This window comes from Gopherus flavomarginatus, chromosome 9, assembly GCF_025201925.1.
Source record: "Gopherus flavomarginatus isolate rGopFla2 chromosome 9, rGopFla2.mat.asm, whole genome shotgun sequence".
Lineage (NCBI taxonomy): Eukaryota > Metazoa > Chordata > Testudines > Testudinidae > Gopherus > Gopherus flavomarginatus.
The window spans coordinates 89,325,416-89,352,612 of record NC_066625.1 but is presented as its reverse complement, the minus strand read 5'-3'; the positions used below and the strand labels follow the sequence as shown (position 1 = coordinate 89,352,612).

The 27,197-nt window shown below is 40.7% G+C and overlaps 1 protein-coding gene across 5 annotated transcripts in view; it reads right to left on the bottom strand.

Moving 5' to 3' along the window:
• Window positions 1-27,197, bottom strand: part of GLCE (glucuronic acid epimerase) — a 99,492-nt gene that overhangs the window by 21,780 nt on the left and 50,515 nt on the right. For 3 of the 5 annotated variants that reach the window (XM_050967565.1, XM_050967566.1, XM_050967567.1), the window contains one exon: window positions 19,619-19,687. The exons of the other annotated variants lie outside the window; for them this stretch is intronic. In XM_050967565.1, coding sequence (XP_050823522.1) covers window positions 19,619-19,647 — 29 coding nt within the window. In that variant the 5' untranslated portion in view covers window positions 19,648-19,687. The remainder of the gene's footprint in view (window positions 1-19,618; window positions 19,688-27,197) is intronic. 5 annotated transcript variants of the gene reach the window in all.

Here is a 27,197-nt window from a genome sequence, read left to right as displayed (position 1 = left end):
CCTATACTTCACCCCTAGCCGTAAAGCACACTTTACATTTAGTTAAGCCATTTGTATTGGGGAGAGGAGGAGAGGGGGGAACAGCTCAATACATTTTTACGTGCTTATTACTGCAGATTTTAAACAGACTATTACATGTCATTTTACGGCAGTGAACAGAGCCCAGCTATCCCCTAGTTACAGAATATATTTGTTTTAATCTGTGTGTGTCAGTGCATTGGGAGGCAGCATGTCTGCTGGTTGGAGCAGAGGACTTGGACTAAGCACAACAAATTTCTGCTCAACTTTTTCCACCAACTTGAGGTGCAATCCTGGGCAAGCTCTGAGATCCTTGGATCCTCACTCTGCTTAATGGAGAAGATTCTTACTATTGTGACAGCACTGAGATCCTCCAGTGAAAAACAGAAGCGGGAAGCATTTAATTAAACCCAACATTTTTGTAAGACGACGAACAGCAAGCTGCAAGTAAACTCTGGGATGAGAGCAGACAAAAGCCAACCTCCAAACTTCAAAATACCTATCATTAAGAAGGAAATCATCTTCAGCCTGCTTTCTGGTTAGAATTCTCTGTGTATGACAGAATTAGTGTCATGAGCAAGACCTGTCATCCTATACCATTAATACTTTGAGTTGTTGCCTATGCAATATGGCCTCCCTTGACTTGGGTCACACAGATTGATGCCTACCTTTCTTCTAATTGGCAGCTCAGATTGGCAACAATGGCATGGATAAACATCTTCTACGTACCACTTGGAGATGAGATCCAAGTTGCATTTGGCTCACACGTGGAAGAGAATGGTGTTTGCAGTCCAGGATTGTAAGCATAATTTGATGACAGTGACAACTGTTCACCTCCTTACAAAAGCCTGTAAGTGGAGGATTAGGCATTGCTGCAATGTGGGGTTAAAAAGCACATGAAGCTTTGTGGGAAAGGATGCCTGGTGCCAGTATATTTTACTTTCACAATAAGCAATGTATTTTAACCAGAATGATTCAGAAAAAAAAGTGAAACATTTTGGAAGAACCATCATATTCGATTTCATTGTGCAATGAAGAGGGCCTGATCCAAAGCCCAATGAAAAAAATGGAAGTCTTTCCATTAATATCAGTGGGCTTTGCAACACCTACTAAGGAGAAAAGCATTCCTGACGCACTCAAGAAAGATGGGAAAATGATGGAATATTAATGTTGAATTAAGCATATTTTGTTTTGCTGTAGCCTAAGTTTAATACTACAAAAATATTTGTAATTAGCCCCCCAAACACCATGTTAAATAGGACGCCAAAACAGCATTTAAAAAGCACATGCAATCTTTATGAACATTAGCTGAAGACACTGCAAAACCAGAGGCATCCAGCACTCATGTTAAGAAACGGATCAAATATCTGCAACCAACAAGTCCCTCTCCTCCCTTGCTTTTCGCGTTTCTGAATGCTCAATCCTGACACATATTGCTAGCTCTCACTTGGTGCAATCTATCCAGCAGCTTGTGCAGCAGAGTAAGGTCTGCTCACTAAGTCAAGTTTAAAATGGCCAGGTTTTTAAAAGAGCTACCAGCAAATTCTTATGGATAGGTCTACACATTTTTCTAGCAGTCAGTATATTTTCTGTATGTCACCCTTTTTCTCTATTATGAAAAATATTTAACAAGTAAAGATAACAGTTTTTGAACTACTCATCAGCTCCTCCTCCAAAGTCACAATTCTGGTTTATGACAACTTCACAGCAACCACCTGTGAAACCAGAGATAGGATTTTGGGTACAGAACAAGCAAAAGGCGGAGAAATGGAGTTGTCAGACAAACGGCCATAGTTACCAAGCACAAGAATACAAACATTCTCTGAACTTGAATAGATAGCTACACTTTGAGACATTCCTTAATCTTTAAAGCAATTGTACACACAAGATGTAAATGGATGGACCAATAACTGAACAAGTCTCAATGTAAAGCACACCCACAAAGGATTGTTTTAAGTTGACATTGTGCCTTCTGTTCTTCATTATGTTATATAAAAGGAATGCATTTTATTTCAGGATTTTTTTTAAAAATAAGACAGCAGATATGGGAGGGTCTGCTCTCTCTGTATATCAGGGAAATATCAGGGATATAATGTCTGGTCTTCCTGGATTTTGCTGGAGTATATTAGGAGAATCTCTGGATGTGTATTGAGAGTTCTCACACCATAACTGAAGGTACAGATTAGATGGTCTCTTTCATAAAGTTTCAGCATCTCTTTCTCCGAAGTTTTCATTAGTATTAGAGTTCTAGGTATTAGCAAAATGCAAGTATTTCTAAACAGCCTGACAAACACTCAACTGCTCAGCTTTTAAAAGCATTACCATCTGTGACTATTGAGACCTACAACTAATCTATGCACACATCTGATGTTATTGTGACCAATTCCCCCTCATGTGTCTTCGGATTAACCAGTACAATGGGGACTCTGATCCCCATCTTGAGGTCCTTAGGTGTTATCACAAGAGGAACAAAGTTACCTCTAAAGAATAAATTTCTAAAAATATAGTGAATCCAAATTACCTCTGCAAGTTCAGTATATTTCTTGTTGAAGTAAAAATGACTTCACAGAATCCTAATTAATATGCAAGGAAATACACAATATTTTATTGAGAAAATAACTAGTCAATTTCAAACATGTTAATGGATATAACTCAGAACAATGTATTTTGACCACACAAATGAAGTGTCAACTTTCTTTGTTTTGAATACAAAGAATAAAAAACTAGGCTAAAGAAAAACTAAAAACTTCAACTATTCCTGCTACTACTGTTATATTAATTAAGTCTGCAAGCGAAGTAGTCTTGGTACTCTGTGCTATGAATTACAAATGAGTCACTTTATACCTTCAGCTGAGAAGGCTAGAATTTAATGCAGTGTTATTGTAACCGTGTTGGTCCCTGGAACTAGAGAGACAAGGTGGGTGAGGTAATATCTTATTCTTTAAGAGCTCTGTGTAAGCTTGAAAGCTTGTCTTTCCCCAACAGAAGTTGGTCCAATAAGAGACATTACCTCATCCACCTTGTCTCTAATATCCTGGGATGAGCATGGCTACAACACAGCAAACAACTAATATGCAAGGACACCTTGCCCTGGAATCCCCTAAAGAGAAGCAGCTCATGGGTCCAGGCTGCTGTCCGGTCTCCCTGCACACTGGACACAAAAGACCTATTTATAAAGAGATCATGGCAAAGGAGGATGTAAACTGTTTCACAGACTCTAACCATCAACTCCTCTGACTTTATCTACAGCAGTAACCAAATCCAAAGCAAGTTTGGTGGATGAGAAGGGCTCCAGCAGGAATCCTACACATATTTATAACAGTTTGTTTTTCAGATGCTCCTTTGTTCAAGCCTCTTCATCTCATTACCTGCAGATTAACATACAGGAACTGACAGACATGTTTACTGGCTAAATCTTTTCTTGACTAGGTTACCCCTGGCCAGACCGGCACACCCCAGAACAGCAAACAGGCAACAATCAGAAGCAGCTAAACATGTGAGCCTCCAGTAAGTCTAGCTATCTGCTCTTCAAATCAGCTGAGAAACTGCAGGACTAAACATATTTCTAGATCAACCTTCGCAGAGCAATTTATTGAGTAGCGATCAATCAAATGGACAGGTTTGCATCTTAACTAGGGAACAGTAGCAGAAGGAAGCAGAAGATCTTTTCCGAAGTGGGCAGCACTAGTACAGATGGATTGGATTGGAGTAGCAATAACTAAACATTATCCAAAGGAAGGGAAAGCAAACAAGCAAGAGCAGAGTAAGCAGGAATAGATGTTCCCTGGAGAAAGGATCCACACAAAAAGGGAAAGCTCAAAACCAACTCCACAAGCTACGGACAATGGTCTTCTGGATTAGCGGCACCTAGGACAGGACCCCAAAAGGGAACATTTTGCTGCAGAATGTGTGTAGGGAAGGGCAGGTGCCTGCATTATACAACTCTACTTGCGTGTGTACAGCCGTGTCTCAGCCAAACAAGGGAGATTTGTATTCCAAATGTATTGATCCTAGCAAGCGAAAAAGCACAAGATGTTTTGCTGACCAGCCCTGGGAATATGAAAATGGTCCAGCAATAAGTGGACATCTGTGAGGAAGTCCCTTTGCACGTAGCTACAAGCATAGAATAAAAAAAGTTACCAATCCTCCAGGAAAAAGCAACAATGAGTCCTGTGGCACCTTATAGACTAACAGAAGTATTGGAGCATGAGCAGTCTGACAAAGTGGGTATTCACCCACAAAATCTCATGCTCCAATACTTCTGTTAGTCTATAAGGTGCCACAGGACACACTGTCATTTTCTACAGATCCAGATAAACACGGCTACCCCTCTGATAACTATCCTCCAGGGCGTTTTGGTACTTGGCAAGTTTTTTCTGAACAATTTAAAGACGTGCCCTAGCTGGTCTCCCTGAGGAATGACATTAGGGAAGAACAAAAGCCAATAGTGCTAGTTTGCAGTGACAACGGCCTAAAGGAAAATGGATGTCTGTGTATGGCTATCACAAACCTTCCCATAGAGGATGGGCCGCCACAATGGTCTATTTGTCAGCACGGCTTCTCAGGTGACCCATATTTGAATGCTGGAGTGAAATCCTGGCTCTGCTGAAGTCAGCATCAAAATGCCCATCAATTTCAATAGAGCCAGGATTTCACCCCCCTCTCTTGCTCTGAAGGTCAGTAGAGGCTGGGAGTGCGGGAATGTGCAAAGCTGCAAAGAAAAGGAGGGGTACCTTTTATAGCTAAATGGTAAGACCTCCATATGAATAAGCAGGAGCAGCAGATAGACTCAGAAAGGAGTCCTCAACTTGGATGGGCATATAGTATATCCAAGCAAAGGCCTTGAAGACAGGTGGAAAATAATTGTGGATCTGCATGTATTTCTCAGGACTTCAAGGGCACAGAAATCCTATGTTCTGGGAGCAGGGGAGAGATCTTTTACAAAACAGACTACTGGTGAAAGAATTAAAGACAGGATTCAGGGAGGAAACACAGGCACTCAAAAGAGTGACCCAAGTGATTTGGGGATTTATGATGGATCACCAAGATAGAAGTAATGAGGAAAAACTATTCAGACTTCAAGTGGTTACTGCAGCTTGTAAATTTCAGAAGTCTGGAATGACCTGAGGGTAGGTATTGTCACAGCTTTGGCAAGCCAAGTTCTGATTTGGCACACAACTAACAATCCCATGTAAGAATGAGCAGTGCACAAAAACACTGACCCAGCTCTTGAATAGGCTGACCCAAATTGTTAGCATTTAAAAACAGATTGTGGATGGACTTTTTAGGGAACTACTGTTGCTCTGAATTAAAACAGTGAATATTTTAAGCTCCAGTTTACAAGGGCAATTTCAATACTCATGAAGCATTAGGATGGGGAAAAAAGGTGTCAGGATAACTAATTAAGGTATAAACGTCATCAGAATGATGGATTTAGTTGAAAACTGCAAACTAACCTTCGGTTCCATTTTCAGGGAGCCAGGCCCAAGCCAATTATTGGCAAGGATTTTTAAACACATCATGTAAACCCCTCACCTCCTATTAGACTGTCTACTCATCATTCTGTCTCCTGGACTAAAGACAGGCTCCTGACAGCAGGAGTCTATGTCAAAGGGTGTCTTTGTTTCAAGGCCTGATAGGATGTAACTGGGAAAAAGCTTGATATGGAGGAATTAGGCCATGTCTACATGACAGACTTCTGATAGCACACCTATGTCGGTCAGGATGTGAACAGGAGTAAGCCCTAACCCACATGATATGCTGGCAAAGTCCCTAATATAGACACAGTTATACCTGAAAAACTGTGCTTCTACAGGTAGAGCTTTTTTCGGGGGGGGGGAAGGGGGGGAGAAGCAGAGGAGAGAGAGGAAAAAAAACTCTACCAGTAAAAGTATTAGTTTGCTGGTATACATTTGTGTCCACACTAGGGCCAGGTCTACACTACAAAATTGTACTGGCATATCCACCAGGCATGTGAAAAAATCAAATCTCACCCTTAAGCAACATAGCTACGCCTGCAAAAAACCCAAAGTAGATACAGCTTATACTGGCAAGAGTTTGTTTGCTAGTATAGGTGGCTTACATATACAGGCCAAAGACCTCTTTCTGCCAGAGTAAGCGGTGCCTCCACAAGGAGGTTTTGCCAGCAGAGCTATACTCGCAAAGATTTTATAGCGTAGGCTAGTCTAAGGAGTTCTTTGTGGTACACTATACCAGTAAAGTGCCCCCTAGTGTAGACAGGGCCTTAAACTGGAGCCTTCAGATGGAGGAGAGGTGTTAGTCCCAAGGAATTCCACAGAAGTGCCTAACCATGCTCACCTTATGCAAGCAAGCAGCTCAGCTGATTCCAAATCAGGCTACTTGCATGAACAGTGTTAGCAGGATGTGCCTGAGGATCAGTAAGTCAGAACAGACTAACCCATTGTGCAGAAGAAAAAGAACTTTCAGGTAAAAAAATCAGTCTATTTATGATAAAGGTCAGGGCTATAGTTATTGCCCATTCACTAAAGACAAATTATAATGCAACCATAAGAAGCTCTCGTAAAGTAATGTTAGATGGCAGGAAAAACGTCCCAGAAAAGGGCTGTGTTACCATGTTAGACCTAGACTACTTATTGCCATGACTTTTCTCCAGAAGGTGTTTTAAACCCATGATATCAACAAGCTGGATGATGAGTTGCTTTTGACTGTTGAATAGAACAAAAAGGCTGCTTGGGCCCTTTCAGAAGTTCTGGGGGGTAGGGGAGTAAGATGATGAATCCAGGTCCCCTCAGCACTAAAAAATAAAATAAAATTGAAGCTGTCCATTATCAACCTTCACTATGCTACCTACACACTATCAAACAGTTTGCAGGCAGGGCAGCACACTTCTGTTTCATTAGTTCACACAAAACTGATAAGTCTTAGAAAGAGAAATAGAACAATAAAACTTACAAATTGATTTGGTAAAAAGAAGGACCAAACACAGTTCAGGTCTACAGAAAAACCTTGCAATGCTACGCAGAGACAATTTTCTTCTCCCTCCTTACAAGACTTCACTATCCAGTAAATGCAGCAAAATAGGTCCTGCAATTTGCTGGCCAAAACCCTTAGTTTGCAGTTCTGACATGCCTTCAAAACACAGAACTTGGTTATTTTGTAAATTCAGTGTGCCTTGATATATGCTAAGAAGGGCAAGTTGTTTTTCCCCCCTCAAGCTACTGTACTAGCTAGTTTGAAGTGCTAATGTAATTCTGACAACTTCACCTTACACGCCGTTCCCAGTCATATTTGCCATTAAAGATGCAGGGTTCCTCATTATTCAATCTGAAGAATTCTCACTTGTGAGAAGGATGCAGAGATGTAGAATTGAGGGGGAAGGCTTCATGGGTGGATAAAGAGCAGTGTCAGAACTTGCACTACTCTCCTTCACAGATTGTAGCGATAGCGAACAGTCTGCAGTTAAGAAAGTAGGTATATTGTATAAGAAAAGGGAAATCAGAGAGACTAAGTTTATTAAACCCTACAAGAAAATGAATCGGCCAAAGGAGTTATATCTATTTTTTATTTAGCAAATACCTTTTTCATTTTCTAGATAGCTGCTTTGCAAGATTTTGTACTGGGGGATTCTCTCTTCATCCAAACATGTGTCACTCCTACACGGAGCTACTGTAGCAGGTCTGTGTATAGTTACCCTGAGGAAGCCATCACCATAATGTTTACACAGCTACATAACTGTTCATTGACTTTCTGTAGGTCACTCCTGGGCAAGCATGGTCTAAATTAGGCAGCAATGGGGGGGCAGATTTCACAGCATTCCAGTGCAGCATACTGGAGATTCCAGGGCAGCTTTCAGATAAAATACCTCCATTAAAAAACAAAACAAAATATGAAAATGAATACAGTCAGTACATAGTTCCATGTGCTACTGAACACAATAATTTATTTAATTGTATACTGACCTTACGTTTTTAATGAGATGCAGACCTGTCAGCTGAAAATGCACAGTGGCACTATAGAAAGCAGGGGTAAGCCGGGAGCTGGGGAGAAGACAGCTGTGGCTTTGAATGCCTGGGAAAGGATGGGAGGCAGTGTGCCATTGTGGGGTAAAGCACATTAACTGAATGTTTTAAGAGAAACACTCAGCAATGAAATGGTCAACAATGTTAATCTTTAAATCATCACCGGTGGTTTCCCAGTCAGCACCCCACTGAGATGAACATGGCAGTTTACATCTCTCTTATAGCTATCATTACTACAGACAATATGTCATTCCTTGGCATGCAGAGAGCATTTTTGAAAGTTTTCTTCAATGATACAGGCTAGATTTTCTTTTTTTAAATGAAAACTCAGGCTCTGGAGCACCCAACTCCCCAGCCACAGAAAAGCAATGCACACAGGATCCCAGCTATAAATCGCCTATTTTCCAAGAGCCGAATGCCACGAGCATCCAAATACAGGCTCATTCTTGCTTGCTCAGTCATAGCCAGAAGATTTGTGGAAGAAGAAACTCATGATAGCATGCTGAGTAGGAGATTTGATTTCCAGTAATCCCTTCATTTGGCTTTTTGATCCCAATTCCCCACCATCTCATTTCAGAAGCTAGGATTTTCTCCTAATGTTCTAAATAAATGGAAATATTAATACTGTTGCCCCTTCTTCCAATACTAGTGTCCCATTCTGAACCCAATGTGTCTCATCTCTGCTAAGAGGCAACAGATGTCTGGGGCTATGGAGGTCAGCTTTCCAGTGGAGGAAAGACCAGTGACAGGGAGTCTGGGTATACAGTAAATAAAGCACGCACACTCTTACAAGTACACAATAGTTCGGGAACAGAGGCAGTCACAACAGTGTCCAGGCAAACCCTTCTTCCAGAAATCTCTGCCCACACAACAAAGCCTGGTTTCTCAGGAAGCAACTCTGCACTAAGACCGAGGAAGAGCACAAGCTCCCCCACTCACCGTATCTTCTCTCAAAGGATCCTTGCATAACCAAACTAATGATTACATAAGCATTTCCACCAAGAATAAAAACTTGTTTGTATGCCAAGAAATAGCTCTTAGAAGACGTGTAGCCTTGTTATGGCAGATGTCACCAAGAGGCACTATTTTGTACCACTGTAGTCTGAACAAATATGAAACCTTCTCCCAGATCTGGCGTCCATCACATCTGCAATGATTGCATTGCCTGCTTGATTTAAAAATCACCTCCTGCCTCATCCCTCAAAGGTTTTTTTGGCTATATCCAGGCTAAGAAGTTTATCGGAAAAAATCCCACCAGTGCTGCCACAAATTCACCTGCAAGAGCAGGAGCCATAGTGTAGATAAGGTGATGGCAGCTTCCAGCATTTTACAATCACTTCATTTGCCCCTGTTTAGCATGGACATGTATTGCACTCCCAGGCAATCTGCTAACTCCAGTCAATGGGCTTTGTAGTGCTACAGTTCTTCTTCCTAACATTGTATAGATCAGTCTTGAATGGACTAAATTCCACGATTACATACAGCAGGGATGGCCAAACTGTGGCTCTGGAGCCGCATGCGGCTTTTCAGCAGTTAATATGCGGCTCCTTGTACGGCACCGACTCGGGGGCTGGAGCTACAGGTGCCAACTTTCCAACGCTCACTGTTCAATCCCTGCCTCTGCCACAGGCTCTGCCCCCACTTCGTCCCTTCCCCCAAGGCTCTGTCCCTTCCCATCCCCTTCCCCGAGCCTACCACACCCTTGCTCTTCTCTTCACCCCCCACGAGCCTCCTGCATTCTGCGTGAGGCACAGGGACGGAGGGGACGTGCTGATTGGTGGGGCGGCTGGCTGGTGGGGCGCGGGAGCTGCTGACATAATACTGTAGCTCTTTGGCAATGGACAACGGTAAATTCTGGCTCCTTCTCAGGTGTGGGTTGGCCACCCCTGACAAAGCTTTTTCAAATTATTAAATTCTAGCGGTCTTTCTGTATAGAAAGCAGAGAAACATTAGCAAGCATGAAGCACAAACTACATTTTCCAAACAGGCTGTCTCAGTTGGTAATGCATTACAGTATTCAGTTTAAATAGTAATGTGTTTAAAACAGTCATAAATAAGTTGCCCACCGAGATTTTAAATTTCTCAGAATAGTTCAGTACACTGACCTTCTGTTTTACTATGTATGAAGAAAGACTATTTTAACTTAAGACCGGGGATTTCTGCTGAGTAGTGATAAGCTACCTATTTACTTTGAAGCTTCTATACCAGGCTAAACTATTTAGTTAAGGGGAGGGAAAAAAAAAAACTGAATAGTAACAGCCAATCTTAGATATGTTAAATATGATACAAAGAAAAATAAAAGCCACATTCCAACAACAATTTAGCAACCAAATAAATCTGACAGACTAGAATTCCAATAGATATCCTGATCACAATAATGGAAAAAATAAATATTGCTATAGGTACATAAGAGTGAAGAAAAAAGTTTGAAGCCGAAAGTGTATATTTAAGCTGTCATTCTCAATTCTATAGAAACAGATCAGTTTGTCTCAATTGTGGTCATTTTCCTTCATAGGAAAATAATTTAATAAAAACTCCATTGTACTTCTGTATCACTGATGTTTACTTAAGCCTTGAAAGCCAGATTTTTTTCAGTATTTACAAAGCCTCACTGACAGAAATTCTGCAATGCTCTCAAACACTAAGTCTGCCCTTCGTAAGCTAAATAAAGATAATTTGTTACTAGAATTGGCTTCATGAGTGTTTGCCAAATTCTGCTTCACAACATATTTATTCCCACAGCAGCAGATGATGCAACAAAACTAGAACTACAATTCTGAAATAGGCAGAACTGAGAAGTAGATGAGACTATGACTGCATTTTAGTAAGTATACACATTGGCAGGGGCATTAAAATATCTAGTAGGAAGTAGGTATTAGTTGAACGTTAATCTGTAAAAACTAGTTAGAGTACAAGCGCCTACTTTAATACATTAATTATAATTAATCTGCATTTAATCTATAAGCAGTTAGCATTTTAATATGTTTTGACTATATAAAATCAGAAGAGAATTTGAACAATATACATGGTTTCCTTTTCTACTGAGAAATTATAATATTGTACAAATACAAATGAATAGGCCTAACATAATTGAATCTAGATCACTATTCTACACTGGCTGACTCCAAGATAGATTTACTATTTAATTATGGCAGTTAGCAATATTCCATCTGTATACTATGTGAAAGGAAGATCTAAATTGTAAAATAAAATGACAGCGTCCAGTAATATACCCTATCATTCTCTAACGTGACTACAGCCTAATATAAATTTCCTTTATTGTTCAACAAATTCCATCTACTGCTTAGATTTAGAACAGAAGTCTATTTATATTACATTGTTACGATGAGGAGTTGTTTTAAAAAAGCATACTCTAATTTTATATCACTGTATTTGTAATCATTACCCTAATTAAAACAGCGGCTTCCTTATTTAGTTTCAATGCCAGCCACACTCAGTATATTCATATTTTTATAAGATTTAGAGCACCATTCCTTTGGTGTAAAACTGCACAATTGATACCATTTTCATCTACACTTAGCTCCTGGCTAGACACAGATTTGGTGAGAACTGAAGGTTAGATCACCTTAGAGAAAACATTCACTCATTCCCTTGTGACCCTGTCCCCCTTCAGGGCCAAGCTCCCTTGTGTTTTTTTCAGTTTTGACAAAAAGCACATCTGTGTGCACATAAGCACAGACAGCTAACACAGGCTGGGCTATCAAAAAGGCAATATATGCAAACTACCTTCCAAGTCAAATTGCAACATTTGTGCACTATGCATATACATATATACTACAAATAAAGAGCAGCACACACTACAGATATCTGTCTATCCTTAGTCTGTAAAGGTAATCAGGAATGGTTTATCAATAATAAAGTTGATTCTGCCTTGATGCAGGGGAATGGACAAAGTAACAATTTTGTCAAATGAGGGTAGGGGTGTCCTTTTGTTTGGATTTTTTGCATTTTTCCTTTCACATCAGATTATTATTCAAATCACTGAAGTTTCATGGTAGATAACCTGCCTTTATAACTGCAAGAAAGTATTAGTTTTACATTATAGAATTTCATAAAACCTATCCAGATTTAATATCACAGGTAATTCTGTATATTATTTTAAACCCTTTTGTAATAGAATTTTAGACATCTAAACCATAGTCTTTGCTAGACTGTTTTTACTTGACAAATGATAATATTACTGGGTTTCTCATGCAGCAGAAGCCAATTTATCTGTGCAGCAGTAATTTCATCAGCAAGATACACAACCTCAGGAAGGGTTTTAAAAGTTGTAGGGCGTTTGCCTCCCTCTCTCCTTTCTCAACCCCACTCACGTTGTACAGACTCTTGAAAGCATTCCTCAGATTATAGTCCTTTAAAAAAACTGCTCTAGGTCAAAGTTCAGTGGTGTCCTCCTAAATCTACATTGCCACTGAAACATTTTAGGTTAGATGACAGAGCCTGAGACACCTACAGGAATTCCACGGCCAACAGCCAGAATTCAGCTTATGTGCACAATTACCCCACTTGTGGGTGCATTTGTGCTAAATGGATGTGCAAATCAGACACCCAGTTACATGCCTATTTTTAAAAGTCAGGCCTTCAGTTATCAAAGTAAGAATGCATAAGATGTCTTTGTTGTTTGCAGCAAAGTAGCTGTGATGGTCCCAGGATATTAGACAAACAAGATGGGTGAGGTGATCTCTTTTATTGGACCAACTTCTGTCGGTGAGCGACAAGCTTCTGAGCTACACAGTGCTCTTCCTCATGTCTAGAAAGCTTACCCACCTTGTTGTTAGCTACTTATGCTAAATAACCAGTTCCAACTTGTATATAGCAGCGACACACTGTTTCCCAGACCTGGAAAAGAGTTCTGCGTAAGATCGAAAGATTGTCTCTCACCAACAGTATTTGATCCAATAAAAGATATTACCTCACCCACCCCGTCTCTCCAATGCCTTAGTCACTCTACTGAATTAGAATTTAACAAAGCTTTGTCACATCTCATTTAAATTTTTTAAAAATTTTGTACCATATTTATATGCCATACTGGGAAACAAAGTTAGTAAAAATTGCTGTCATGATTATGAGCTCATTTAGCATACAGTAATAAATCTACTTGCTCTCCAGATGGATTAGGCTATTAAAACACTTGTTAACGGCACACACTTCAAAATCTAGCAACTTCTTACAAACGTATTACTATGCTTTTTAAGCTACTAAGTATTCATTGTTAACGTAAGAATGGCCATACTGGGTCAAACCAAAGGTCCATCCAGCCCAGTATCCTGTCTTCTGACAGTGGCCAATGGCAGGTGCCCCAGAGGGAGTGAAACTAACAGGTAATGATCAAGTGATCTCTCTCCTGCCATCCATCTCCACCCTCTGACAAACAGAAGCTAGGGACACCATTCCTTACCCATCCTGGCTAATAGCCATTAATGGACTTAACCTCCATGAATTTATCTAGTTCTCTTTTAAACTCTGTTATAGTACTAGCCTTCAAAACCTCCTCAGGCAAGGCAATCTACAGGTTGACCGTGCACTGTGTGAAGAACAACTTCCTTTTGTTTTAAACCTGCTGCCCATTTTATTTCATTTGGTGGCCCGTAGTTCTTATATTATGGGAACAAGTAAATAACTTATCCTTATCCACTTTCTCCACATCACTCATGATTTTATATACCTCTATCATATCCCCCCCTTATTCTCCTCTTTTCCAAGCTGAAAAGTCCTAGCCACTTTAATCTCTCCGCATATGGGACCCATTCCAAACCCCTAATCATTAGTTGCCCTTCTCCAAACTTTTTCTAATGCCAGTATCTCTCTTTTGAGATGAGACCCCATCTGTATGCAGTATTCAAAATGTGGGCGTACCATGGATTTATATAAGGGCAATAAAATATTCCCTGTCTTATTCTCTATCCCTTTTTTAATGATTCCTAGCACCTTGTTTGCTTTTTTGACTGCCACTGCACACTGCATGGACATCTCCAGAGAACGATCCACGATGACTCCAAGATCTCTTTCCTGATTAGTTGTAGCTAAATTAGCCCCCATCATATTGTATGTATAGTGGGGATTAATTTTTCCAAAGTGCATTACTTTACATTTATCCACATTAAACTTCATTTGTCATTTTGTTGCCCAATCACCTGGTTTTGGGAGATCTTTTTAAAGTTCTTCACAGTCTGCTTTGGTCTTAACTATCTTGTGCAGCTTAGTATCATCCGAAAACTTTGCTATCTGATTGTTTACCCCATTCTCCAGATCATTTATGAATATGTTGAATAGGATTGGTCCCAGGACTGATCCTTGGGGAACACTACCAGTTACCCCTCTCCATTCTGAAAATTTACCATTTATTCCTACCCTTTGTTCCCTGTCTTTTAACCAGTTCTCAATCCATAAAAGGATCTCCCCTCTTATCCCATGACAACTTAATTTACAGAAGAGCCTTTGGTGAGGGACCTTGTCAAAGGCTTTCTGGAAATCTAACACCACCATGTCCACTGGATCCACCTTGTCCACATGTTTGTTGACCCCTTCAAAGAACTCTATTAGATTAGTAAAACATGATTTCCCTTTACAGAAACCATGTTGACTTTTGCCCACCAAGTTATGTTCTTCTATGTGTCTGACAATTTTATTCTTTACTATTGTTTCAACTAATTTGCCCAGTACTGACGTTAGACTTACTGGTCCGTAATTGCCAGGATAATCTCTAGAGCCCTTTTTAAATATTGGCATTACATTAGCTATCTTCCAGGCAGAAGCTGATTTAAAGGACAGGTTACAAACCATAGTTAATAGTTCCGCAATTTCACATTTGAGTTCTTTCAGAACTCTTGGGTGAATGCCATCTGGTCCCAGTGACTTGCTGCTGTTACGTTTATCAATTAATTCCAAAACCTCCTCTAGTGACACTTCAATCTGTGACAATTCCTCAGATGTGTCACCTACAAAGGACAGCTCAGGTTTGGGAATCTCCCCAATATCCTCAGCCGTGAAGACTGAAGCAAAGAATTAATTTAGCTTCTCCACAATGACTATCACCTTTAAGCACTCCTTTTGTATCTTGATCATCCAGGGGCCCCACTGGTTGTTTAGCAGGCTTCCTGCTTCTGATGCACTGAAAAAAACATTTTACTACCACCTCCGGCGTTTTTGGCTAGCTGTTCTTCAAACTCCTTTTTGGCTTTTCTTATTACATTTTTACACTTAATTTGGCAGTGTTCATGCTCCTTTCTATTTACCTCACCAGGATTTGACTTCCACTTTTTAAAAGTTGTCTTTATCTCACACTGCTTCTTTTACATGGTTAAGCCAAGCCACGGTGACTATTTTTTAGTTCTTTTACTGTGTTTTTTTTAATTTGGGGATATACATTTAAGTTGGGCCTCTATTCTGGTGTCTTTGAAAAGCGTCCAGGCAGCTTGCAGGGATTTCACTCTAGTCAACGTACCTTTGTTACCACACAAATAGACAAAGCAGAAGCCTAAGCAAAGATGAAACAGTTTCATCACCCTCTCATTTTTATGCTTTAAAACTGTAACACACTAAATGCCAAAAGTCTTAAGCTAGCAATGTCTAATCACTGTAACTAGCCTCTCAGGGAAACAAAATCGTCCACCATATCTTGTAAGGTACTATTTCAGGTGTCAGGGTCCTTTCATTAGACAGGTAAAATTGCAAACAAATTCACATTCTTGTTTTTAAGAAGGGTTTTAATTTCTTTTGGTGTTGGCTAGCACGTCATCTTTGTCACTGTACAGTAGCTACCTGCTCTGGACTTCTCTGGCTACTACACAGCTCTGCTACACTCATCTGCTTGTGCATTCAGCTCAGAAGTCACTTTTTAAATAACTCAAGCAGATACTTCTACCTTCTCAGCAGCACCCCTCTGGACACTTATTCTAGCCCCATGAGGAAATGCCGGTCGATGGGGACCCAGAAGACAGTTCTCAAAACAGACTGACTAGATGTATAGTGCCAAAACTTCCAGATGCAAACTTGGAAAAAGCAGGTTTTACAGTACTATGTCCAAGCATTCCTACAATATGTTAAGGAAATCAAATGGTACGTTCTAACATTCTCTCTCTACTAGCAACTGAATTACTGACTAGTTTTCAGGATCTAGGAAGGATTTAAAATTCTTTTCTAGTTTACTACTTCATCAATTACTTGTTAATTTAAAATCTGCTTTGTAGCAGAACTGGTGCAATGCCATTAAGCAAGAAGGCAGGGTGTGATGTGGGGGTCCATGCAGAGTATGGACCCCAGCATGGCACAGGGACCTGCTTTGCATGAGCCTCTTGCAGGACAGCACAGAGAAGAGGGAGGTATAGATATCAAGGGATCCATCACACTGGATCATCCTGTCCCATTCCAGGAGAAGGAGAACAGCCCTGAGTCTACAGGAGACATGAGAATGCAGTAGCCTCTCCAGAGCAACTTCTTCCAACAGACACCATTCCCCAGCACCCAGCCCACTAACTCAAGGCAGAGGAGTGGGTTTGCTGCTTTCTGCTTTTCAACAGCATAGCAAGTTCGAGATTGATATATTTTCCATTTCAAGAAAAGTTAAGACAGGAGCCCCATATTTGCACTGTCTCCTCTGTGCTACTGTTTCATAAGAACATATGGCTTCCTAGCTTCCCCAAGGTGAGACAAGCATGGATGAGAACGAATTTAAAAAAAAAAAAAAAAAAAAAAAAAAAAAAAAAAAAAAAAAAAAAAAAAAAAAAGAATTTAAGCTAAATGTTAAATTTGCTGTTGTGACCCAGGGATCACCCATTGAAATCAATAGGCAGCAGGTTTCAAACATAACAAAATACTTTGTACAACACACAGTCAACCTGTGAGAACTCAATGCCACACTAGTGAAGCACCTGGAACTAAAGTTTGTTGAAGAGCTAACCCACCTTTTGACAGCAGTAACCTCTTCTGCAGGCACAATAAAGAATATTTCCTTTATTTGGACTAATTCATTCAAAGTAAAAGAATTGATTGGGAGTTGAAAAAAACAGGCAATAATGAATACAAATAAGGAGGAGAGGATAAGATCGAATAGTTTTAAAAGTTTGAAGGACAGCTTTAGTAACTGAGGAGACTGTCATTTTCAAGAGATGTAGGCAGGCAGGAACTTAAACTCCAGTCACTTTCCCTAAGGCATATTGAAAATTTTTCCAGGCTGACCTGACATCAGTTTAATTCACTGACTACAGTTAATCCCTTTGTTCCTCTAATAAATCATTTGCAAATGTGTTTATGTCTTGATAATTTTATGTATCCAAAACATTTAAGGTTTTGTTTAATAAAAATAAATTGTATATGCTGCTTTGTCTAAATTCCAGCTACCATCCTAACGCAGCTTGATACAAATCATGAGCAAAAAAAGTTTATCTAGTAAATAAACACTATATCATTCACCACTTGTTAACATACTAAACATGTACAATTAATAAGAATCTGAAAATATTAAGCTATGTAATTGCTTAAATAAATGTTTATAGTTACAATGTACCCTCTTAGGTAGCAAAGAGATCACTACATTTGGTGTAAAGGCTCTATTTAATTTTAAACCAAAATGCTTTAATGGTTATACCAACCAATGAGAATGCATCTTTCTTTAAAAAAAAATATGAATGTACAAATGGAAAAGATTAAAATAGTTTATTTAAAATTGCCTTGATTTAAATCAATCCACCCTGGGTGAAACAAATTGCACCATCTCCTTTGGTAGCTAAGACAAGACAAGATACACAACCACATAAGACTACTGGAAGTTTCAGAGATGCAAGAAAGGAGAAATAGCTTATTTGTACATCTACAGGTAGCAGCCACTCTGCATTCCTCAAAACAAGACAGGAAGCTGATTGTAAACAATGACCAGTCTCTCAATCGTCTCTCGTTATGTTAGGAAGTTACTAAAGATAGATGAGCACCTGATCCATGGACTCATAAGTACGTGCAGGAGAGTCAGGGGTCTTGCCTTAGGTCAAATCCAGTAAGCATATCCTCCTCCAGTGACATGTACCCTGGCCCAAGCCCTGTAGTTATTCATTCTTGCTCCTTTCAGATGAAAATCCATGGAAATCAAATGAACTGGCAGATGCATTCTTTACATTAAGACAGCACAACAGTTGCGTACCGGTGGTCAAATTGGTTGTCAGCTCACATCCCAAGTAATTCTACAGGAAATTAACAACAGCAACTGAAGAAAAGCACTGAATAAGCTTGAAAGCTTGTCTCAACAACAGAAGTTGGTTTGATAGCAGGTATTACCTCACCCATCTTGTCTCTCTAATATCATGGAACAAACATGATTACAACCACACTGAAAACAGCAAAGTCTTTCAAGGCTAGTTACCAGGAGATTTCAGATGTTTGAATTATCATTAGATACGAAGATCAAGCGTCTAAACCACCTCCTTCAGCCATTCCAAAGGATTTTAATGGTCTGCTGAGAATACTGCTGATTAGCTTGAAATTAAACTTCAGAAAGAATCAAAATCACATGAATGGTTAATTACTTTAGGAAGCAAAAAGCTTTTACTTCGGTAAAAATGGCTCACAATATTTGTTAGTTTGAGTGGTCTCACCTTTTATCCTTGCAAACGCTGGGTCTTCATTGTGTCTACGCTGTACCCTATGATTCTGCCACTTATTATACAGTCTTTGCACAGGTCACATTTAATCATGCATGCTGGCAACTGTTACAGATTATGTCAAGCCCTATTTGTGAACTCCCTTTAACAGTGTGGGTAGAGGCTAGAGAAATCTGAAATTGGCACAACTCCCTATCTTCCCCCTTGTAGAGGAAGGATGGAGTCATTCCTGAATTAATTCCTACATGTATACTATGGTAAGAGTGCTAGTAATTGACAGTTCAGCAGGGCACTATGGTTTCCATTCTACTTTCATTTCTGGTTGCCCATAACATCCCCTAATTTTAGCTTTTTGAGCTCAATGTTTCAAGAGTGATCTATGTCCACATTTTATTTTATTTTATTTTTTTTAAGTTTGAGCAATCATCCATTTGGGAGCTCTATAATACAGTAATAACCAAGTCACCTGCCATTTCTCATACAATACTATTTATTCTACAACCATAGACATGTAACATCTAGTGCTGCCCAGAGCTCTGCACACTGAGCTCAAATATTTATGTGACAAGTATATCATAAAACATCCTTACACAACATACTGTGTATTAAACATAATACAGTAATGGTGACAAGGTGTTGGCATACATAGGCCACCAACATTTTCAGCTATGTTACCTTTGCAGCTGAATGACTCAGCCACAGATTTGGATCTAAAAGGCTGTGCTGGTGACTGAAAAGCAAGTGTATCATATGTGGCTGCCCCTTAAATTACTAAAATATACACAGCTTAGAGAGAAGATACTGGTTAAGCCAAAGTCAAAGATATACTGGACAATTAGGACAAGTATATAGTGCACGCATATAAAAATGGAAAAATGTTATAAGATATCATGCTATCAAATTATGGGCAAGATTATATACATTCTGGTATACTGGAGAAATAATACGCAGTCATGTAGTTAAACAGCACACTGATGTCATAATACACACGCAGATGTGACCAGAGTAGACTGGAGCATTCAACTTTGTCTTGGCAATGTCCAGGTTCTTTTAGCAAAGCTATTGATAGAATGGAAACTTGCTATCTTAGCCTGAACTTTTTGCTGGAGATCAAAAGTTTTGCAATGTGGGTACCCCCCAAGCACTGATCCAACAAGTCCTGCTGCCACTTCACCAGCATCAGGGGGCTAAATTCATCTGATGCAAGAAGTGTGTCCAATACACCAGGGATAAACTTAATTTTGATCACTCTACTGAAGAAGGCATAAACGGGACAATGCTGGTACAAAAGGGAAATTGCTTTGGCCAACGCCCATTAGACACAAGGGTCTCACACAGTAAAAATATGAGATACATGATATCTTTGAAACACAGGGGCAGTTTTTATACACATGCTTCAATGTATTGTCAGTTTAGTCTATTTGTTGGAGGTAATCCTCAATTTCACTTTCACCATTTCTGGATTATTAATTTAGCTTGCTATTTCTTGCAGTAAATCCAGGATACAGAGATACCATGGGCTACAATATCACAAAAAAATAAACCAACCCCTCCCCCCCCCCAAAAAAAACGACCACACCACCCACACACACACACCAGATTTTTATCAATCAGAATTCATGGTGGAAAAGAAGTTTCCATTTTCCTTATTCTGTATCCATTTATCTCTGGGCTCAGGCTTCTCATTTCCCCAAGATAATACAAAAAATGCCAAGATGTGTGTTGATGAATACAGATCTTGCAGTATACACACAGAGTGCAACATTGCACATGGCTGTGTTAAACTTCCACTGAAAGTTACCTTATTTGCAGCCTAAGTAATTTGAGACCATATACTTGTATAATTTGAAAATATAGTTTTCTTTCTTTTATTCTCTCATACAATACATAAAATAAGTCAAAGAAATACTGGAAAGTTTGTCTTAAGTCAATTTAAAATATCTAAAATAACTGATTGACTATGCTTTTTATTGCTTAGCAAATTTTGGGAGTTCTGTACAGATGGTGCTGCATGAAAGACCTACGGCTGACACTTAATCAGCAGCAGAATTATTAAACATTTCAGTGAATTTTTGCTGCTTCCAATTACATATCTTCAAAAGAGAATGGTCTGCAGAACACTGAAAAATATAAAATAGGAAAAGTTTATAAAAACTATTTTCCACTGAAGGATTTGCTGCTTTGATTGCTGCTACTTACCCCAATGTATGTATTTTTCCCCATAGCTCTCAATTATGAGATAAATCAATAATTGTAAATAATCCTTCTCTTCTCAGAGTACATAATACAAGATGTGGGCAGTGACTGTGAACCTTATCATTGATAAATGTGAATTAAGCATGAACCTATGATTTCCCAGTAGGACTATTTTCAAAAGCAAACAGGAAGGTTACAAAACCAAATTAATTTGAGCTCAGCAGCAGACTTTATTCACCTCCCACTTTGACTTGGTGGCATGCTCAGCAAAGGGTACAGATTCCTTTTTCTTGGCTTTAATATTCACACTGAACACATGTAACTACAATTTTTCAGCGTCCTACAGGGACACAAGTATTTTACTGAGTTAACAGTCAGCTCAAAGTGAAAGGTGTGCGTCACTTTGTGAAATCTTGCTTACTAAAGCCTAGACTGGTATGTAAAAAAGTTTACACACCAGTAAACAGTGGCCAAGGTCTAGATAGTTGAACAGAAACAAAGTCCAAGAGCTCGAATGATAAGCATTTAACAATGGAATCTCCCACCTATGTTGTATCGGTCTATTTTTGGAAGGGATGCTGCATTTTCTCCCTCTAATTCCTGAAAACAAACTCTGTCTGTTACTCCATACTCGGTTTAACTTCACTGACAGATGCGTTTAGGACACATTCTCTTTTTAGAGTTTTTCATATCCTGCAAGCCAGAGGAGCACCAAGCATTGGGTAGGAAACAGACTAAGGGCTTGTCTACATCAGAAAGTTGCAGCGCTGGTGAGGGAGTTACAGCGCTGCAACTTTGAAGGTGTACACATCTGCAGGGCACCACCAGCGCTGCAACTCCCTGTTTGCAGCGCTGGCCGTACTCCCGTTTTGTCTCGGGTGTAGAGGATCCAGCGCTGGTGATCCAGCGCTGGTAATCCAATGTAGACACTTACCAGCGCTTTTCTTGACCTCCGTGGAAGGAGGAAGCCTCTGGTAATCAAGCTGGTCTCCTTTCCCGGTTTGCTCTCTCGTTCCCGGAGCCCAGAGCAAGCAGGTCTCCTTCCCTGCGGTTTGCTGGGTGGCTCCGGGAACGAGAGAGCAAACCGCGGCGAAGCGGGTCTCCTTTCCCGGTTTGCTCTCTCGTTCCCGGAGCCCCGAGCAAGCAGGTCTCCTTCCCTGCGGTTTGCTGGGTGGCTCCGGGAACGAGAGAGCAAACCGCGGCGAAGCGGGTCTCCTTTCCCGGTTTGCTCTCTCGTTCCCGGAGCCCAGAGCAAGCAGATCTCCTTCCCTGCGGTTTGCTGGGTGGCTCCGGGAACGAGAGAGCAAACCGCGGCGAAGCGGGTCTCCTTTCCCGGTTTGCTCTCTCGTTCCCGGAGCCCAGAGCAAGCAGGTCTCCTTCCCTGCGGTTTGCTGGGTGGCTCCGGGAACGGGAGAGCAAACCGCAGCGAAGCGGGTCTCCTTTCCCGGTTTGCTCTCGCGTTCCCGGAGCCCCGAGCAAGCAGGTCTCCTTCCCTGCGGTTTGCTGGGTGGCTCCGGGAACGAGAGAGCAAACCGCGGCGAAGCGGGTCTCCTTTCCCGGTTTGCTCTCTCGTTCCCGGAGCCCCGAGCAAGCAGGTCTCCTTCCCTGCGGTTTGCTGGGTGGCTCCGGGAACGAGAGAGCAAACCGCGGCGAAGCGGGTCTCCTTTCCCGGTTTGCTCTCTCGTTCCCGGAGCCCCGAGCAAGCAGGTCTCCTTCCCTGCGGTTTGCTGGGTGGCTCCGGGAACGAGAGAGCAAACCGCGGCGAAGCGGGTCTCCTTTCCCGGTTTGCTCTCGCGTTCCCGGAACCCCCCTTGAAGCCGCCCAACAGCGCTGCAGTGTGGCCACATCTAACACCACTTGCAGCGCTGGTTGCTGTAAGTGTGGCCACTCTGCAGCGCTGGCCCTATACAGCTGTACTAATACAGCTGTAACAACCAGCGCTGCAAAACTTTAGATGTAGACATGGCCTAAGATAATATTCAAATCCTCTTTTCTATTGAAAACTCACCACAAAGGCAGATCTATCTTTTACACAAAAACAGAACAGAAACAGTTTATACACCATATTTCACAATATGCCCCATGAAAGTGCGTATGTAATAAGGTACAAGATTGCACAGTATCCTCTTAGAATTACTGCTTTTGTTCTTCAGAAAAAACTAATGAAAAGCTAGAAGAGAGAACAAATTATAGATTATATAAAAATCTGCTGAAAGTCAGTTGATGGCAAAACAGTTTCAGACACAGAGGGACAAAACTAGCTTCCTTACAATGAATTGGTTATAAAGGAAGCAGCTACTTAATGTCCAATAGACAGAGAAGAAAATTATGACTTTAAGAAGAGGTCCAAAGAAAGATCAAAAGGATTTCAACCTCCGTTCTTTATGACAATAGGAGCTGTGGAATAAAGACAATTCCCCCATTATATGTGCTTTGAGCTCATTGTATCCTAAGTCTTAAGACTTTTGCAGTAAAGCTTTTTGATTTCGGGAGGAGGAGCAAAATTAACAATGAAAGGAATTTTGTGAGGTAAGTATTCTGACCACTGTTAATGTTACATTCTTGTTATTTGCAAGATTACTTTCAGCCAGTTGATCTGAGTTTAGAATTGTTGGGTTGGGATGTAACAGGCATTTGAATGTGGAACATATTACAAGGACGCTAGTTTTTAAATTCATTTTGGCTGCTAGGAATTTGAGTTGATTGGCTAACATAAAACTTTTACATTATGCCAAACCATTCTGAGAAGGCTGTCTGCTTGAGGGTCAAGGATGTTAGCTCAAAATAAGAGGCAGGTCCTATGTAGGATATACATTGGGTTACACATCACCCATGAGCTCTCTGTCTGGAAGGACATTTTCTTTCGTGTCCAGATTCAGGCTTTAATAATTTGCTAATTAGACCAACCAGTAGTCTTCCCTGACCTTCGAGACTTTCTGCTACACTGGTTTTGCTATTAAACTCTTTGTACAGTAGTTTTACATTTTTCTAATTTGAGTCTTTGCCATATCCATTTGCAGCTCTGTCAGGCACAGCCAAATATTTCATATTTTGCAAACCTTATATTATGACCCTATGAGAGGACTAAAATTGTCTTAGTTAAGCAAATATTTGTGGGCTGCACTGTTTTCACCTATGCTTTACTGCAGTGGTTCTCAACCTTTCCAGACTACTGAACCCGCTTTCAGGAGTCGGATTTGTCTTGTGTACCCCAAGTTTCACCTCACTTAAAAACTGATTGCTTACAAAATCAGACAAAAATACAAAAGTGTCACAGCACACTAGTACCGAAAAACTGCTTACATTCTCATTTTGTCTGTATGACATTTTAGTTTGTACTGACTTCACTAGTGCTTTTTATGTAGCCTGTTGTAAAACTAGGCAAATGTCTAGAGGAGTTGATGTACCCCGGAAGACCTCTATGTACCCCTGGGGTGGATACATGTACCCCTGGCTGAGAACCACTGCTTTACTGTATACACTTTCTACCGAACACAACCCATAATTTATGGAAAAATGGACAACCTCCCACCAAATCTAGATCTAAGCCCGTACTTGCATTAGTTGTATACAAGTCATTCATTCAGGAAGAGTGGTCTTGAATTGTACCAGCAACAAACACGCCAAGGAATTTGGAATGAGAGCACAGGCAAGTGGAAGAACTTAAAAAAAAAAAATTGTACAGCCTCATGCCCATCCAGTCCTTCCCCACAGAACACTGGGCTCAACAAACACCAGCTATGTTGATTCTCGAGAACACATATTCAAATATGATATTCTAAAGGGAACTACAGGCAAGTACCTAGTCTGTCAGGTTGCTAATTATTAATATTTGCATTGTGGTAATGCCCAGCAGCCCCCAGACAGGATTAGGGACCCTTCCAGCAAAGGTCTGTACGGACAGACAGGCAGGCAGGCAGACAATCCCAGCCATGCAGAGCTTAATATCCAAGATTAACTGCTATCACCAAATACTCCCTCAGACAAAGTTTTATTAGTCTCATATCCCTGCGGCCTTAGCAATTACTTAAATGCCCAATGTCATTCCTTGGTCAGCTATTAGGAGATTAGCATGTTTAAACCGTTTGTCCTTAGGAAACCTAAAATAATGGCATTACGGACTGCATGGTAAGGCACACCCTAGTACAAGACTGACATTCCAGTCTAATGTGTCATCCACCAGAAAGACCAGAAGGCTATTTTATTGGATGCTCTCCATTATCTCTGCCTTATGGGTCCTTCTATGGATGGAATTATGGAGTGTGTGGGAGGAGAGACCTATAAGGTGTTGGACTAATAGCTATAATGCAGTAGCCTGGAAGGCTCTGCTCTTATGACTCTCAAACAGAAGGTATTTTACACACAGACATATAGCCATGTCTTTTCATAGCCTGCACTGTTAAGGTTTAGGATTGCCTATTTCTTGACTCAGGAAAAAGGTATGAATGATGGATTATATCTGTGCGCTTCATAATGATGCACTAAAGAAAAAAATAAAGACTTAAAAGTGAGCTGCCTCACTGGTGGAGCTAAGCTTATCTGCTTTAGACTTTTCAAATTATTACAAAGTGTTCCTGTGATTAGGAAATAGTGATTAGACCATAGTTAAAGGGGAGATGTTTTCTAGGTGGAATCTACTCAGGAGCAGAGATGATTTGAGGAAATTAGACTAAGTAAGATTTTCATAGCCAGCACTGTTGCACAGCTGAATTATTTTCGGCCTTTACAGAAGGGAAGTGCACTAGAGGGATCTGACACAGCTGTAATGTCATATGAGAAAACCTAGCTGCAATCACTGGTTATTTAGGACTGGCAGTGCAATAAAAAGCCATCCTGTACCCTGCATTATCCTCTATTAAATTATAACCAATAGCCAGACTCTCTCTAGCAATGGCTGAAACGCTCCCATCCACGAATGGCCCAGTTCAAAGTATAAACACTGTAGAGACTGTTACAACCAGAAGGGTAAGGAGGACAGATCAGGGAGTGAATTCCGAAAGCTATTATGTTGCACTGAATTCTTAATGCAACTGTTTCTCTTACACAGACCTCATCCTACTGCAGTCAGCTCCAGATTGTGAAACTTTACAGGGGCAAGTGTTAATTACCCAGTCTCAAACGTTGTTGCCACACAGAGCAGACAATAAAATAAAGCATGGCTGTAAAGTAGTCACTTCCATGAAAATTCTACATTCTCTTCTCCAGATCACCTTTAACAGAGTAGTTCTGTCTTTAAAATGGTGATGGGGTCTTGATCCCTTACATGTGACACCCCACTCACTCAAAAAAGAGGGGGAGGAACTGACTTTCTTTCTCAATATACTCAGATTAAACAGCTTCCTTTGCAAAAAGGCACACACTCACTCAAGAGAAGGATAGCCTTAGTTTGCTCCCCAAACCCTTTTGAGGTCCATCTCTCATTTTTCCCCACCCCCCTTTGTTTTTGCTCATCTCTTGCCCTGATTTTTCCTGTAGGTTTCTGTATTCCCCTCCTTTGTTTCAATCCTCCATTAGATGCAAGGTCCTTATTATCCGCTTCAGTGGGGCCATATTAGTAAAGTGCTTTAGTATAGCAGACATGATCTTCTGCTAACGTGGAAGTAAAATAGGGCTTTTGCTGCACATAACTGCCTTGATCAGGATCACGTCCATTTTACTCGGTTGAGAGGGAAACACTAAAGAGAGAAGCAGCAGACCAACAGGATCCTCCTACAGGGGAACTTCTTAAGTGCAGAGAATAGGAACCACATCCTCCATGCCAACACAGGATTTAGATCTCTCCGTGGTGAGCGTGGCGGACAGCTGTACTAACTTGAGTCTCACACAATCAAATTAAAATGCACGGTGAAACTGCCTCAATCTCTTTGGATCCTCAAGGAAAACATGCAAAGCCTAAACCATGGCTCTGTTCAAAACACTCTTTGCTATTCTCCCAATGCAAACAGGTCCTAAAATCTAGTTTAGTCGGCTCCTGGAGAATCATCCCTGTGTAGGGGAATCCTTGGGCAGCGCAGCCGTATGCCTCTCCACTCCTGGTCAGCAGCATAGGGGGCATTGCTTGTGCCTCAGCATTGGCCCGGATGACATAATAGCATCTTAGTGCCTTTAGCCTGCTCCAGCTTAACTCAGGAGATCTGACTAGCTCACAGCCAGCCTCAGACTAGGGGAGCACAAACCTAGCTCAATGCACCATTAGTATGTGTACGTTAGTATCCTCTAATCCTCACATGAAGCTCAGGGTCTGAGCCATAGAGTTGCCTCCAACTCCAGGATCCTGTAGCCATTTGGTGTTTTGAGAAAACCAGGACAATATTTATAAATCTGGAGACTAAAAATAGATAGACAAAAGCAGACTAGAGAGAAATCTGTTGTG